Consider the following 17,303-nt stretch of genomic DNA (forward strand, 5'->3'; position numbering starts at 1 on the left):
AACAACGATTTATTCAAGGCGTGAGCTTTCGAGCGCAAGAATCCTTCCTCAGACTATGAACTTCCACCATGACAGTGGGAATATAAAGTAAATTAATTCTGTTAAATTAGTAAACCGTGTCACAACATCCAAATACAGCCATATGATAATTCTTTGCTAAAACAGTCAATCAGTCCCCTCGAATTCAGCTGTAGTTCACAAAAACATAGGGGAAATAAAACTGCCTATGTTCGTGATTAATGGCTTTCACTTTACCATTTGTTGCTGGCCCCATCTGTCTCTACCCAAGTGTGAAACATTCCTGCAAGTGAAAAAGCTGTGCTGGCAACTATCTTATCCTGAGACCAGAGAGTTAAATTCAAAATTACATTATATATTACTAACATCACCTTATAGTCACATTGTCCCAAATAAAATAAATTGTGAGGAATGTGGATACACGAGTTAAACAAGGTTAGCATCCATAGTGAGATAAAAACCTATGTCCTTGTTGAATTATCATATTGTCATATGGCTGTATGTGGATGTTGTGACACAGTTTACTAATTTAACAGAATTAATTTTTGCTTTATATTCCCATTGTCATGATGGAAGTTCTTAGTCTGAGGAAGAGTGCTTGCACTCGAAAGCTCACGCCTTGAATAAATCTTTGTTGGTCTTTAAGGTAAAACTGCACTCTGATTTTGTTGTGATACTTCAGACTAACATGGATACCCATTTGATTCTACTCTGACTGAAACATTTTTTTCCTGATATCTAGCCAGTACCATTCTAAATGTAGGTCTACATTCTACAATTTTCACATCTTATATAAACAACTTGTCTTTTAACATATCACAAACTGTGAATACATAGATTAGCATGGGTCCCGTATGCTCGTGAGGCCCTCAGGCAACATCTCCATGTGCCCATGTATTAAGACAGCCCTGACTCCCAAGGAATACTAGAGTTGTGATGTGGGGGCAAGCAATGGCAAATCTTCTCCGAATATCTAGGGATGCTTTAGGTTGATCCTGCATTGAGCAGGGGGGTAGACTAGATGGCTTGTATGGCCCCTTCCAACTCTATGATTCAATGGTTCTATTCTCTCTCTTGTCTGGCTGCCAGTCAATCTTAGGATCTCTTGGTTATATCACACACATGCCACACAATAAACAGATGAATAAATAAATGTATTTTAGTGCTTTGTATAGGACTATTATACAAATCAAGTACTCATTACCAAAAATATTCTGAACTATGTTTAATCTTAACACTTTCATCACCATATTTCTATGCAACTATGTCTGACTTAAATATAACAAGAGTTTTGCTTTACATTAAGAATTAAAGTTCAGCAAGCAAAATACTGGGATGAATTGGGGGTGGCATATTGTTAAGTGCCTTATTATTTTCAGTTTTAACTAGAAATGGCATCCACAGTAGAAGTAAACTTTCAGGATCAGTATGATCCATTATTTCTTTGATTTTAGATTCTCGGCGAGTAATGTTTCCAAGAGCTCATTAATGACTTTGAACTAGCCATTTTCTGAGCTTATTCTATCCGCACAGTAACAACTACTGATCACCTTCACCCTCTTACAGAAAAGGTCATATTATAAGTCATAAATAAAAATAGTGGCCCTATGCTTTACAAACCAAAACTGCTCTGTATCAGTGTTCATCATAACTTTGGCTTTACTTGGTGGATTTGTAAGGTACAGTCATATATACTTTATACTATATTAATTAACATAATATATTAATAGTATATTAATTATAGTATATTAATATAGTCCCCCTCCCCCTGTCCTTAGTGGTGACCAGATTGTCCCACTTTTGGAAGGACATCTGGGGGTACCTGGCAAATTGTACTTATGTTGCAAGTAAAAAATATATATATTACAATACTATTTTTTTATTCTATGAAACATTTTGTTGCTCCATATAGACCAAATTTTTAATCCAGAACCCCCCCCCCCCGGGTCAATGGTGCCCCGTTTTACGAATGTTAAAATCTGGTCACCTTACCTTAGTATGCTGGATCTTATTCATGGCTCCAACCATTATATATATTAATCTGACTTAATTTCTCACAAGAAGGTGAAGGAGAATAGGTAAAATGAAGCCTGCAATAAATGTCATGATTTTAAAGCCAACTGAAACATACATACCTAAAAGAAACAACTAATTAGCCCTGATGTAATCACTTTAATTATAGATGTAAAAAAGGGGTGGGGGGAAGTAAATACTTTGGTTAAATTTGAGGATTTGATGCCAAGTATTTAAACCTGACTCTTTTTGACCATGGTCAGTACTTTTATCTACTTTATCACACAGACTCTTGTCAGATTGATGGAAAATCTTTAACCTTTTTGCACCTGGAAAATGCTTTTTAGTTTAATTATAGAATATGCAATGAAAATAAAATTTCAGATTTCACAGGAAGGAAAAACAAGACTTAGACCACGAAAAAGACAGCTTTTGGAGGCTTTTACAGACGTCATACACAGTTTGTTTGGAACAAGCACAGCACCTACAAATTTGCAGCAGCAGTACATGGTGGGGCAATTTTGCTCTTACTTGATTAAAAGTTTACAGAACTGCCTTTCTAAGGCTGTAGCTAATCAAATACTTTGTAACACCAGGAGACTCCACTTATTATGTTTTTCACCTCCCACGTAGTCTTTTTACAAAGAATGTCATCACGCTGAATGTGTCATGCAGTCTCCAAAGAGCAGGTTTGCTTAACTTACTGGATATTTCTCCCAAAATGCTCTAGGCATTTTGCAACAACAAAACTTTACAAACAAAAGTTTTACAAGGCCATGGTGGAAGATTTGATAAAGACCAGGAAGTGAGGTCTCCTTACTTATAAGAATTTGGCTTTCTATAGAACAATGCACAGACTTCTTTTAAAGGGAGATGAAGCAGTCTGTGTAAGCCAAGGTATTCTGCAGATGTTATTCGGAAGACCTCTGGCTTGTTGTGTTTCTGGAAGATCCTGGGATTCTTTGCCATGAGTTTCTGAAGAAGAAAACTGCTAATGTCAGAATCATACTTGGAAAACAGCTTTGTTCACCTAGTCTGATCTTTTGCTAGAAAGTTCTACCTAACACAACAATAGGCCAACCTCAGTCTTGAAGAGTCGACGAATTTCCCCCAGAACCACTGATGAGCTTTACATTTACAAACTAAGGATATACCCTCAAAGTTTCTTTATAAGTTAAGGCATAGCTAATCTGCATGAATATGCACTCTAGTTTAAGAGCTCAAGTAGTAATTCTCATGGCAGAACAAGTTCCTCTAGACTAGCATTCTTTTAAACAATTTCCACATCAGCTAGCTTCATGTGTTTCCCTGAAAATGGCCTGTAAACTCTAGTCTACCCTCTGCTCTTCAATATATTTTTAGTTACCATCTTAAACCGTTCCTGTGGAGCGGATTAAATAAATGGGTAAGGGCTGTTGGGGAGGAGTTAGGGCGGGCCCTGTCCGGGATAAAAACTCGGAGGGCCCAATCAGGAGCCGCAAAGCGGCTACCTGATTGGGCCCTCCGAGTGTCCATCCAGGGCCAAGCTGCCAATGGGGAGCCGCGCAAAGCACGGCTGCCCATTGGCAGCTTAGCCCGGCCGGGAACTCACCATGCAGATTGAGCTGGCAGCCCGTACGGTGAGTCCTCCGGACCGGGTCCTCCTCCCCCTTCAGAAAGGATCAGGCCCCAGTATGCGCCGCGGTGGAGGGGCCCAGCCGCCTTCTCCTGGGGCTAGGAGAAGGCCCTGGTACGAGCCCCGGGAAGCCTTCACCCTGCAAGGGCTTCCCTGGGGAATGGCCCCTAGCACCCATTTTATTTGATTATAAAATGGGCTTTATTTCTAGTGGGGTAATAAGACATAACAGCCTTATAAGTGCCTAACTTACCTGAAAATATGGCCTAAAATAAGAAGCTCTGCAATACACTGGGGATGCTCAGTAGATCAAACGATATACAAAGGGTTTCTACAAGTTCAAATTGCTCAGCACATTCAGTGTCAGCTCTACACTGCCTACACTGTTCTTTTTAAGAGCAGCACAACTGTATAATGCAAACTGTAGTTTAACATACATCAGAATGGTCAATGTTCCATTTATGTCACAACATAACCTCACTTGGTAGGTTCCATTAGGTTTAATTCCGGCCTACTTAGAAAGTGTATAGTCTCACAGTTGTGGCAAAGTTGCAATATTGCACTAAGCTATATTGTAAAATAGAGCCTCTTGTGGCGCAGAGTGGTAATGCAGCAGACATGCAGTCTTAAGCTCTGTCCATGAGGCTGGGAGTTCAATCCCAGCAGCCAGCTCAAGGTTGACTCAGCCTTCCATCCTTCCGAGGTCGGTAAAATAACCCAGCTTGCTGGGGGGTAAACGGTAATGACTGGGGAAGGCACTGGCAAACCACCCCGTATTGAGTCTGCCATGAAAACACTGGAGGGCGTCACCCCAAGGGTCAGACATGACCCGGTGCTTGCACAGGGGATACCTTTACCTTTATATTGTATGTTTTATGTATGGTTCTCTGTTATAATGTAAACCGCCCTGAGCCTCCGGGGAGGGCGGTATAGAAGTATGATAAATAAATAAATAAATAAATAAATAAATAAATAAATAAATAAATAAATAAATAAATAAAATATGGAAGTGCTGTTTAGAAGAAGTGCTTTGAGAAAGCCACATCAAAAAGCCATTCAGAAAAGCCACTAAGGGACTAAAAATGATTACACAACATTTATGATGTGACCTTATGCTTGTTTGCCCAAAATAGTGTTCTACTAAATTCAGTGGGACTTTAATTACAGGTCCACAGTGACGTAGGATTGCAGTGACGTAGTTTGTAAATTAACCAGTTTCCCTTCATAATAATCCTATATATTATTTGTCTTATGTCTGTCTAACAATCTGTCAAAGTGCTCCTAAACAACTTGGCCTATCTAAACTGCTGGAGCATAGGTCTCTAAGGGATAAGCCTGAACTTCACAGGAGTGCAGTATAGAAATAATAATAATTATTATAATTATTATTATTTTAGATTTTTATTCTCCACCACTCCCGAGATCAGCTCGTGGTGGGTTACAGCAGTCTGTTAATAAAACCCCCAATAAAATCCCATTAAAATTAAGACAGGACATTAAAAATTAAGAAACATGGTGGTATAAATCAGCTATCCAACCCCCCATAAGATCCAATAGAGGAAGTGGCAAGGGGGTATAGTATAGTACAGTATAGTATAGTATAGTAAAGGTAAAGGTATCCCCTTGTGCAAGCACTGAGTCATGTCTGACCCTTGGGGTGACGCCCTCTAGCGTTTTCATGGCAGACTCAATATGGGGTGGTTTGCTAGTGCCTTCCCCAGTCATTACCGTTTACCCCCCAGCAAGCTGGGTACTCATTTTACCGACCTCGGAAGGATGGAAGGCTGAGTCAACCTTGAGCCGATTGAACTCCCAGCCTCATGGGCAAAGCTGTCAGACGGCTGCCTTACCACTCTGCGCCACAAGAGGCTCATATAGTATAGTATAGTATAGTATAGTATAGTATAGTATAGTATAGTATAGTATAGTATAGTATAGTATAGTATAGTATAGTATAGTATAGTATAGTATATACGTACGTACATACATAAATATAGCACCAGACTGTAGTTATTCTTCAAGCTTAAGCAGCCAGGAGGTGGGACTGAGTAGATGGAAAAGCTCAGCCCTGATGAAATGTTTTCCCAGGACTAACAGGGGAGACTTATTCTCCTAGGTCTGGATGGTTTATCCTGAAAGTTCTGGGCAAGGGGTTATTCAGGGCTCCAAAGCCCTTCATGAGCAACAATCGCTGGCCTCAGATTTCACTGGACAATGCTCATGACCTTCTGAAGAAGAAAACTGGTAATGTCGGAATGCCCAGTACATCCTGCAATGAGATTCCCTGGATAATAAATGTTGCACCTGGCACCAGGTTCTGCAGAACTGTAACATACATCCGGGCCTGAATATAGTAACTTGATGGCTCTTCCAAATTCTCTGTCCAACATCACAGCCATCAAGAACAAAAAATCTACTCCCAGCATAATGCCAGAGAACAGTATACTCCAGCTCCTAGCAACAATTAAGCCTATTAGCACAGTGGTACACTGCTCATTGCAAATTTTCTCTGGTTGTACCATTCTGTAACCCAACTGTTTCTGCAAGTTTTCCTACAGGAATTTTGCACCAGTTAACAATGAAGTCTTCATCCCCCCCCCCCCATGCTTAGTATGCATAATTACAAAGCAAACAACCAGATGTGTTTCATGGCAACTTCATATTTTACATAAAGGCAAACCCATCACCAGACCCACAGGAGGGGCGCTACCCCCTCAGTTCTCTTCATACTACCACCAGAGACTTTAAGGAATTAAGGTGCCAAAGCAATCACAGCAAGGCAAGAAGGAGGGATGTGTGCCTGCACAGAAGACTTCTTGATGAAAAAATTAAAAGTAAATGCAACCCTGTTTTTATCATCATGGCTTCTGTGCAGTCCAACATTGGGAGGACTAACCAAGTAGTAGGTATGAAACCCTCAAAGGAAGAGATCATAGCCTTCCAAAGAGTTGTTTAACATCCCATATCAACATTCATGCAAAGCTGCTTTATAAAGGATCAGGGACCTCTCTACAAGTGTCCCAAGTTAACATATAGCGAGGAACATGTCAAAGAAAAACATGGAGAGAACTATGATATATAAAGTGGCATTGAGCAGCCATGCACACAAGCCACTCAGAGACTCTTCTGCCAGTTTGCCCTGCTCCTTCTCCGTCCTGTCAGCTTCATGACCCACCTGCAAGAGAGTCGCCATCTACTTTGGAGCCCTGACTCAGGGACTGAGAACCACTGCCTTCACTAATTAGCATCATCCAGCCGCCTTCCAGTCTGTATTGCATTGTTTATTCCCAGACTGCCAGCTGTACCCATTTCCTCATCTCTCCCTTTGTACCAGCTCCACAGAGGTCTTGTATCGGATGAACAGGGCAAGACCTTGTCGCCTGGGCTCTGATGAGCAGTGAGCCAAGGTGCCAGTCCTGATGGCTACATAGGAAGGAAACAGTCTTTTCAAAGGAACACCATGCCATGTTCTACAGTCAGCCAAAAGAAACATCCGAATCCAAGAAAACACTTTCATAATTGGCTTACTGAAAAGAACAATTGCTGTCTCTGATTTGCAGAGAACTACAGGAAGTGACAATATTTATTTGCTGTCCTCCCCGGCTAATAGAGGCAAAAGTTTACTAAACTTCATAGTGAAAGCTCAGGTGCCTGACCATGGCAAAGCACATTTCTGCTTATTTTATATCATTTCTGGCTATATTGCCATGGCATGCACCAATGTGAAAGTGCAGGGGGGAAAGAAATCGGGGAAGGAGAGATTTGACTCGCTCAAAAAGTATACCATGCAGAATTTGATATAAGACTATCGAACAGGATTAGATAATGATAATTCATGTATATAGACACAGCCCACTTTTTTTTACAGGTTTTGTCCCTTTAATGAGAATTTGCAAGGTCTAAGACTCTGCACCATCGCAGGATGAGACCTGCCAGCCATGATACAAGCAAAAGAACTGAGTTTCAAGGTATATTCCATTTTCGGTATTTTCGTCAGTGACATGTGATAGTCCTAATATTTTACCAATGACTCCTCTTTAAATAAATTATTTTCAATGATGAAAAATGGGTCTACAGTGTTCAATATACAGAGGTCTACAAGTATTAACATAACAAAGTGTAAATGCTCTTTGGGGTCACCATTTGGAGAGTAAACCATGCACACTAACATATCACCATAGGATTAAGTTTATATTCTTCTGATACATTTTCATCATTGAAAAGTATAGGAAGGATTATATTTGCACTTGTTCCAAGATTTTTGAAAAGCTATGTAGCCTTGCTTATAAAACATACATTTCAAACCTTTGCTCTGCTGTGGAGTATATTATATATCTAAAGTTAATAAACAGTGCGACTTGTGTCAGTATAGTGTTACATTATGAACTGGGAGACCCGGGTTCAAATCCCCACCTTGCCCATAGGGGCTTGTGGGTGAAATTCAGCCTAACCTTCCTCACAAAGTTGTTGTGAGAATAAAATGGAGAAAAATATAATCCACTTTTGGTCCCTACTGGGGAGAAAAGTGAGTTATAATAAACTAGATTCAATGCCCATTTGTGAGAATGAGTTTTGAAAGACCCCCCATGCCATGGCCGCCCAGCAGACACATTGCCCCCAGGGCCTAGATTGTATCCTCACCCAATTGGCTAGAACTGCTGTCTGTCCTGGTGAGAGGCCCCGCCCACTATCCACCCACTTACTCCTTAGCAAAATATGAAGGTGGAAAGATAAGACTGAGAACCAAGGAGACCCAGCTGAAACCCACCTCAACCTTGAATGCACAGTCAGCTTTCTAATCTCAATATGGAGTTAAATCACTGGTCTGATCTTCAGGACTGTTGAAAGGATCACTAAATTCATGTGGAACATTTTGAACACCTGCAATGTACTATGCAACTGCCAATAAAATTTTGCATGTAACGGCTTTGATGTATCTTGATAAAATGAAATGTCTCTCAACTATAAATAATTGCTAATACAAAGCCGACTAGCATAATCAGTGAACATGAGCCTGAAAAAGAGTTCAGGGAAACTCAAGAGTTTGTTCAATCCTTTTTTCGTATTTGGGGGGTTCTAATAAGATATTATACCACTTTTGTTTTTGATATGCAGTATATTCCATAAGAATTCAAAACTATTCTATTAATACCACCACTCCCCCACACCACCTTTCTTCATCAACGTATGTTAGGATAAGTACAGAAAATCATCAGTTTAAATAAAGAAGAACAGGACTTAATGGGTGGTAAGGGAGCTCAATGACCCTCATCCTAATTCCCCTTAATTAAGGCTGAAGTTTTTGAATTCCTGTGTCAACAAAACACATATAGCATTTTAGGATCACCTCCAGATAGATAATAATCTTTTATATTTCTAAGGTCTTCCACATACATTTTGTACAAATTAGTCCCTTAAACTGTTAAGTCTTTTAAACATAGCCATTTCCTAACTATGTTTCTTTTTGACAGACACATTTACCACCACATGTCAGAAAGAACTTTTACAGGTACAGTTCTTTCTTCAAGCTGAGAAAACCATACCTGTTGAATCAATGTGTGTCATGAGCCAACAAATATGGAGACTTAGGAGAGAAGGATATGCCAACAAGAGTTCACCAGGCCTATTTCATATGTATCAGGGAAATCATTTGTCACCCATAATGCTTCATCTACAAAACAGATACAGTACAGATATTCAGTGAACAGGCTTCCTCAGTAGGTGGTTGGAATTTTTAAAACAGAGGCTAGACAGACATCTGATGAAGAGGCTGATTCTGTGATGGTTCAAGGGGGTGGCAGGTTACAATGGATGAGTGATAGGGTTGTGAGTGTCCTGCATAGTGCAGGGGGATGGACAGTGGTCCCCAACCTTTTTATCACCGGGGACCACTCAATGCCTTTTACTGAGGCCCGTGGGGGGGGTAGTTTACTCCTCTACTCTCAACCACTGCCCTAACGCTCTCTGACCGCTATGGTAATGTTTAAACATCCCTTCAAAATAAGATACAGACACGCCACAACAATGAAGTGTGTTGTAAATGGCTGGGGGGATGAAGTAAAGGGCCGGGGGGGTGGGGGAGAAGGTATCCTTCGGGGCCCACCTCCAATTAGTTGAAGGACCACATGTGGTCCGCAGCCCACAGGTTGGGGATTGCTAGACTAGATGACCCAGGAGAACCCTTCCAACTCTATAATTCTATGATAATCTTCAAATGTTTATGGCCTCAAAACTACTCAACGCATTGCATGCTAAGAATCTAAACACTTGTGTGACTTCAGGGACACTTGTTGTGCCTTGATACAAAGCACTGTGCTCTGGTAGCACCTCAGAACCAGCAGCATCATACCCCAAGGTGATGCAGCTGCCAGAGTTCAGAGTTTCTGCCAGGGCCCGCTGTTGCAGAGCCCCCCCCCCCCCCCCATGCTGTAGGTAACATACTGTGGTGGCACTTTTTCCAAGCACATTGATGATACTTTGATCTGCATACACCACCCACCACCACTGGGGATACACACTTGGCCAATGGGGAGGATCACAAAGGTGGGAAAAGGAAGGATACACAGGCAGGTGGGAATGTGAACATGTGGGAAGGAAGGCATGAGTGGGAGTCCTGATCGTGGTCAGAACTCTCTGCCCAGGGCCCTCTGAAATCTGGAAACAGCCCTGAGCCACCTTCTTTTAATCAACTGACTGCATCATTCATTTATATCAGGCGTAACTGATTTGTTGCAAAAGCAAAGGTCCAACAGAATGATTCCTTATCCTTGCAAGCTGCCTGCTGAATCTCTGCTCTGGTTTAATTCCAGGTGGGATTTAGTCCACAGCAACAAGATAAACTAGGGGTCTAGTAACAGCAGAGGCTAACAAGAGATCTTCTAGCATAACTTTTTTATGAGCTAGAACTCTGCTGGTGTGCACATCTGATAAACTGAGCTCTGGAATCCTGAAAACTTATACTGGGACAAGTTTTCTTAGGGCCTAAGGTGCCACTAGGCAGAAGGCATATCCAGTGACTCATGCAGAAACACAGAAGGTGGACTCCCCTGAAAGTAAATGTTCTTCCTACACACTCCAGGGATAAAGCTTTGGAGAGGAAAGAAGGGAAAGTGTGACTCAAACTTTAATGCAGAAAAGGAATGCCATTTGGGAAGAACGCTGCTTCACAGCGTGCGCCCAAGCAGAAAGGGGCGCTTGGGAAGGGCATGCATTCGGCTCGAGTTTGTTCTCCCAGCAGCTTCTGCCCACCTGGCTCAGAGAACAACCGGGACCGAGGGGCACGTTCAAAGCTGCACTTACCCAACCCCAACACGGGGATGTTTAGGCCATTGGCGAGGGGCACGGTGGGTATCCCCGGCGCCCTGCCAGCCTCCCAGGCACTCATCCTGAACCACCTACACCTCAGCAGCAAGGGCACCATCCGCCCGCCTCGCCTCCTTCATCACCGAACCCGCCGCAAAGCCCCGCGCAGAGCTCTTGGGGACTTTCCCCTCACGGGCGCGGGGGACGCGAAATATCGTAAAGAAGAGGCCAGGGGTTCTTTACGGCAGACCGTAAAGCGCTCGCGAAGCCCGCTGGAAGCATGGAAGAGCGGGGCCGAGGCCAATAGAAGGGGTTGACGCCGCCAGCGTGAGTCGGGGGGCGCGGGAGCCTCCCACCTCCGGCCCATAGAGATTGGAGTAGCTAGTACTGATTTGCATGCGGCAGAAGCGCGGGCTTGTAAGTGGGCAGGAATGGCAGCAAGGGGGCATGTTGTGTTGGCGCGTATTCGGGATGAAACGCCACTGAATTCAGAGGAGCATATTTCTGACAAATAGGCAGCATTGCTACATCTGAAACTTCCGTGCAGCCTGATCCGATGCATGCTGATTCCTAATAGCACTGCGGGGCGATTCCAGTGTTACTTCAGTCTATGCTCATTGATTTCGGTGGAGTGAAGTTTGCATAGGATTGCAGCTCTGGCTTTATTGGTTTAAGTGGGGTTAGCTTCCATGTGAATGTTCTTACGGCTGCACTGGATTGGAAATACATTTTTATTCAAATGAATGGGGTTTAAAGTGCAGTCTTATGCATGTTTTATTAGAAGCAATATCAGTTTTTAGTGAGGTAAATGCATGAAGGATTGTTGCCTTATTTACAAGTCAGTGTCCAGGGAAAGAGTGGGCTTTGTTGTTGTTAGTTGCGAAGTCGTGTCCGACCCACGGACAATGATCCTCCAGGCCTTCCTGTCCTCTACCATTCCCCGGAGTCCATTTAAGCTCGCACCGACTGCTTCAATGACTCCACCCAGCCACCTCATTCTCTGTCGTTCCCTTCTTCTTTTGCCCTAGATCGCTCCCAGCATTAGGCTCTTCTCCAGGGAGTCCTTCCTTCTCATGAGGTGGCCAAAGTATTTGAGTTTCATCTTCAGGATCTGGCCTTCTAAGGAGCAGTTAGGGCTGATCTCCTCTAGGACTGAGTGGGCTATGCATTGTTAAATAAAAGTTCAGTGATGTCAGATTGACTATGGATGTTTACTCAGGAGCAAGTCCAAAGAACCCAGTGTTGATGCTCAAGAAAGTCACTCTGAGCTGTTTGAAGGAAAGTCCCATTAATTTCCTTTGGGATTACTTCCAAATAAAGTTCAGGCTCAGTTGCTACGATTTTTTTCTTTTGCTCTTGACCTATATCTATTTATGCTAGAAACCATTGTTTTGATTAAATCACAGAATCCTTGATAAGATGTCAACATTTCTCACAACAAGTCAGGGAGGGGATGGAAACAGAGGCTGAAGTGTGTGTGAGAATGTGATTGTGCCCTAGTAGTTAATTTCTCAAAAGCAAAATGCTGAGGCTCAGGTATACCTGGAAACCATGCTTCTGGTCTGTAAGCCAGTTTTCAGGATCTCAAAAAGTGCTGTGTGGGGCTCATCTCACAGTTGGGAATTGACAGCTACAGTGTGTATTTTTAAGATTACCAACTTTAGCACCTGCTGTTGCTTGGTCTTTGTTATTTATATCTATGCAGACCCAAAAGTAAAATCCCAAACAATCAAGAATTCAGTCTATGTAATACCTTTTGTTCAGACCAACCAACCTACTAGCACATAACTATGTGCAAATTTTCAAGCCCACCTGATAAAGAGCTCAAAAGTTTGTGTTCTGTTATGAGTCACTGAGTTGGTTGGCTAGTTAGTCTGAACATAAGGTATTACATGGCTTGTGTTCTTGATGTGCAATATCCACTGGTGCTTCTCTCTGTTTCCTTTCCACTGTTTGCACACTATGAAACATGTAAGAGTTGTACCTAAACTGTGAAAAAGATGAGAGTGTCTATTGACCTGCGCCTGTGCCATCAATATTACAAACCTAGCATTGTTTTCTCAGGCCTCAGTAATTCCTCCATTAATACCTCCCTACTCCAAACAAACAAAAGTTATCAGAATATAAAAGATATCCCTTCCCTGTATTCTGAGGCTATTTCAAGGAACTTTACAATAAATGATTGTTTCCAGAATGTTTATAAAACACTTGTGCTACAAGCTTACTTCTGTTGTGAGAAATCTTGCCAACAGAATTGTTATTTTGGCAACATTAACCCCCCTCCTCTTAAATTCATCTTTCACAGGTTCCAAAATCCCCATTCTAGACCTGACACGTATTCCACTCCTTGATTTAACAAAAATGCTTTACTTGATTGGACTTGGACTTGGAGATGCCAAAGATATAACAGTGAAAGGCCTGGAGGTTGTGCAACAGTGTAACCGAGTGTACCTGGAGGCCTACACTTCGATTCTCACCGTTGGAAAGGAAGCACTGGTAGGTGACTACAGACGTGTAGAACAAGCTGTGGAATCTACCACAACACTACGAGATAATAGTGTTAATAGATATGGTAATAATAGAGAGAATAGAGAGACAGCATGAATGGGGACTTGGACCAGAAAACCTGGTTCAGATCCCAGTCTGCTATAAACTTACTGTGTTACTATGGGTAAATCAATAGTTTGAATCCAACTCAAGGACCCTATAAGGATTTTCAATCTTCCTGGCTCCCCCTGTCCCCCACCAGCCACTTCTACCCTAGGAAACTCTATTCCCAGGGTCATGGGACTTGCATGGAGTAATGTGGGTCAAGAAGCTGCCGTGGTAGGCCTGTTGTGTAAGGAACAGAGTTGTAGACTTTGAACTTAGTTGGTCTGAGTGAAAAATTTCTGGTCAGCCATAAAGCTTACTGGGAAATATTGGTCCAATTGTTGACTCTAAGCCTCCCTCAGAGGTTGCTGCAGGGATGTTTAAGTGATATTCAGGTATTTTTATTGAAGCATAGTTGTTGTCTGGAATTCCCTGGGGAAAAGAATGGAACTAAATATGACATCATGTTTTTTGTTTTTTCTAGGAGGAATTTTATGGCAAAGAACTAATTCTTGCTGACAGAGAAATGGTGGAACAGAATGCAGATTTAGTCTTGAAGGATGCCCATCAATGTGACGTGGCTTTTCTTGTAGTTGGAGATCCTTTTGGGTAAGAAGCAGCAGCAGTTATAAATAGTCTTGTTTGTGGTGGTGGTAAATTCAGGACTGACCATATGGAAAAAATTCATTTCCAAGGACTTATATTTTTGGTATGAGATAAGACTGCTTTGACTTCTTGCACTGTTGACAGAAGTGACTCACTGCATCGTTCCCATGTTTTAATTTCATTTTAACTTCATACTGTGCTAATTTATTTGGAACCATTTTTCTATTGCCTTTCCACCCAAATCAGGATCTCCTATTTAGGATTTAATGTATCTTTTTTTTAATGTATTTTTAAAAAATACATTAAAGCCGTTCAGACATTAAGAAGCATTTAAAATGCAAATATACATTAAATATTTTAAACAATGAAAACTCAATAAAAATGTGCAAGTTGTAATAAATCCCCAGGTTGCATTTTTCTTGCATGGTGTTTGCTGCTGGAGGCTCTTGCTTATGCTTGTTCAAACATTTCTGGCCACAAATCATGTGGTTGCTTTTAAAATGTGATGTTGCCTATCTGTTGTATGCATCTTCCTGGTGGCTTTCATGTGCTGTAGCCTTATGTGGACATCTGGGTCATTGCAAATGATTTATCAGTTTGGCTGATTAAGCCTCTTAGTTCCAATTTTTATTCCCACTGGAGATGGTAGGCCTTCCGTGCTCCAGAAGGCTGTCCTCCTACCCAGACCAGTCAAGCATCATCAATCTGTAATGTCAAGCCACAGAGAAGAGGGCTTTGTCTCCAACTGGCGAATCAAAATTAATATGGGGGGAAGGTGGGGTTGGGCCCCACTAGGGAAATGTAATCACCGTATATGCCGCACAAGGAGTTTGTCTTCATAAAGAGGTGTATGTGTTTTTTAAAAAGAGTAATTTATGTAAATATAGCTCTGAGGGATATTAAGAATAGGTCTTTTTTAATTGAATGGGTACTTAACTGCAGATGATGCCAGCCTTTGAGAGTTAAAGTCATTGCAACCATTCAAGCAAGCAGTGGCATTATTAAAATCTTGGCCTGTCTTTAAGAAGGTAAACCTGCAGCCCTTTCTGTTGCAGGGGTGTCTCTGCAATAGAAGGGACCAGAGGCTTATCTCCTCCCCCCTTGGCCCCCAAAAAGAAAGTTGGGAATTCAGAGTTTGTTACATGTATTGTTATAACAGAATGTCAGTGCAACAATACGATGTTGCCAGTTTAAAAGAAAAACATTGAAAAAGCCTCTGTGGCCCAGGGGATGAAGCTAGCCGCTGTCAGGTGACTGGGGCAGGGAAACTGTGGGGTCAGCCTCCCACGCGGAAGCTCTATTGTACTGTACTGGAAACCACACCAGCAACAGGGCATGTTCAAGTCTCCCAAAGAGAAGCCTTTGACTGAAGCACCAATGGGGAGGTTTTGCATAGATATTGTGCTGGGAAGGGCTGGGAGCAAAATTCAAGTACAGGTTCTTGGAACACACTCAGAATCCGAAGGCCACTTTGGGGTTTACCATGGAATTTGGAGCAATTGGAAAGGCAAAGGCATGGGAGGATGATGAAGGGCAGGAAGGGACGAGGAAGCAGGTACTAGAACTGGAGTGGGCAACCTCCGTCACATGCACCAGTGCTTGTTTGTGTTTTGACTTTCTGTGAGAACTGGGAGCCGTGCTTTGTTTTGAATGAGCCCTTAGTCTCTAAGCCAAATTGTACACCAACACTTGGCTTTGTGAGGCTGGGACAGACCTGCATTGACTGCAGAACTTGTTCATTAGGTGCATCTCTAGTCTAGAGCTAGTTTTGCTAGAGGACCACACTGAGAACAGAGCAGAGCAAAGGTGATGGGCCGTAGCCCCCATTCCCACCCTGTAAGAATTCTGCAATTTAGTCATAGTTGTCACTTACAACACTCCTGTTTTTGCCTCTGCCTTGGCAACTGGAGGCCAGTGGCAGCCCTCAAGGTGTGCAGTTTTTGATGTGTGAGATTCTGTTTGCTGCTTCTTAAATCACATTTTAAACATCTCCATGTTAGGAGCTAGCCAAAGGAACTTAAAACCTCTACATGCTGCCCCTCCTGTTCATAGCAAACTGGAGGTGAATATGCGCTGCCAGGGGAACAAAACAATACAGGATTTCAGTTCAGAATAAATGAATAGCCTTCAGGAAGCAGGAAAGAAAAGAGATGCCTACATCAACTTTTTATGTTGTTTAGAGGACTATTGAAACTTTCCTTTTTTCTCCCCTACTTGACAAGTCACTTAATATTTGAGGTAAAACTAAAGGCAGACAGCCAGCAGGGGACATAAAGCTGTGTTTTGGAAACCAAATAGGCTCCCAACCAAGTAGGCTTCATGGACTTCCAAGATCTGGCTGCTTGACCATTTAGTATGTGCTTCTCTAACTTTAGTTATTAAATTATTTGGGGGGAAAGGGGAAAAGCAACAGTCAGCTAGCCATCCAGGAAGAGCAGTTGATGGAGACCCGTCTTCTCTCTTGATGTCCTAGTTCAACAAGCTTATTTTTTAATAAAGTTCTTTTATTTCTTTTTCTCCCTACTCATTTCCCTCCTCCCACGTAATGTGGTAGAAGAAAGGGGACCCGTGCCGCGCCATCCTAAGCAGAGTTACTGTAGTCTAAGTCCACTGAAGTAAGTGCACTTAGACAAGTGTAACTTTGCTTTGGATGGCATTGTTGGATACTTTTATACCTTTGACTGAGCTTGAAGGCGGGGGACACATTTCTCAGCCAGAGTTGAGACCTCTAAGTAACAAATGGTAGCCGTGGAACAGCATCTTCTAGCCCAGTGGTCCCCAACCTGCGGGCCGCGGCCCGGTGCCGGGCCGCGAAGGCCATGGCACCGGGCTGCGGCTCCCTCTCCCCGCCCCGCCCCCGCAGTAAAAAACTTCCCAGGCCGCAAGCTTGCGGCCCGGGAAGCTACTTACCGCGGGAGGGCGGGGAGAGGGAATCAGGGCCGGGCCGCGCCTGTGCGGGCCACGCCCGCTCGGCCCGATCCGCGGGCGCGGCCCGTGGGCGCGGCTTGATCCGTGGGCGCGGCCTGGGCGCGGCTCGCGGGCGCGGCTCGGGTGCGGCCCGATCCGCGGGCACGGCGTGGGCGCGGCCCGCGGGCGCGGCCCGATCCGCGGGCATGGCCCGCACGGGCGCGGTCCGCGGGGGCGCGGCCCGATGCCC

The 17,303-nt window shown here is 43.1% G+C and overlaps 2 protein-coding genes across 4 annotated transcripts in view; one reads left to right on the forward strand and one right to left on the reverse strand.

Annotated features, from left to right (window-relative positions):
* Nucleotides 1–11,102, reverse strand: part of LOC143835366 (putative oxidoreductase ZK1290.5) — a 73,635-nt gene extending 62,533 nt beyond the window's left edge. For both annotated transcript variants that reach the window (XM_077332859.1, XM_077332860.1), the window contains exon 1: nt 10,946–11,102. In XM_077332859.1, coding sequence (XP_077188974.1) covers nt 10,946–11,066 — 121 coding nt within the window. In that variant the 5' untranslated portion in view covers nt 11,067–11,102. The remainder of the gene's footprint in view (nt 1–10,945) is intronic.
* Nucleotides 11,103–11,146: 44 nt separating this feature from the next.
* DPH5 (diphthamide biosynthesis 5) overlaps nt 11,147–17,303 on the forward strand; it is a 30,760-nt gene continuing 24,603 nt past the window's right edge. The window contains exons 1-3 of one of the 2 annotated variants that reach the window (XM_077332863.1): nt 11,147–11,275; nt 13,254–13,444; nt 14,025–14,149. In XM_077332863.1, the coding sequence (XP_077188978.1) occupies nt 13,310–13,444; nt 14,025–14,149 (260 nt within the window). In that variant the 5' untranslated portion in view covers nt 11,147–11,275; nt 13,254–13,309. Of the gene's footprint in view, nt 11,366–13,253; nt 13,445–14,024; nt 14,150–17,303 lie in introns of both variants that reach the window. The other variant, XM_077332862.1, reaches the window with a different exon arrangement.

The sequence above is a fragment of the Paroedura picta genome, chromosome 4 (genome assembly GCF_049243985.1).
Source record: "Paroedura picta isolate Pp20150507F chromosome 4, Ppicta_v3.0, whole genome shotgun sequence".
Taxonomy (NCBI): Eukaryota; Metazoa; Chordata; class Lepidosauria; order Squamata; family Gekkonidae; genus Paroedura; species Paroedura picta.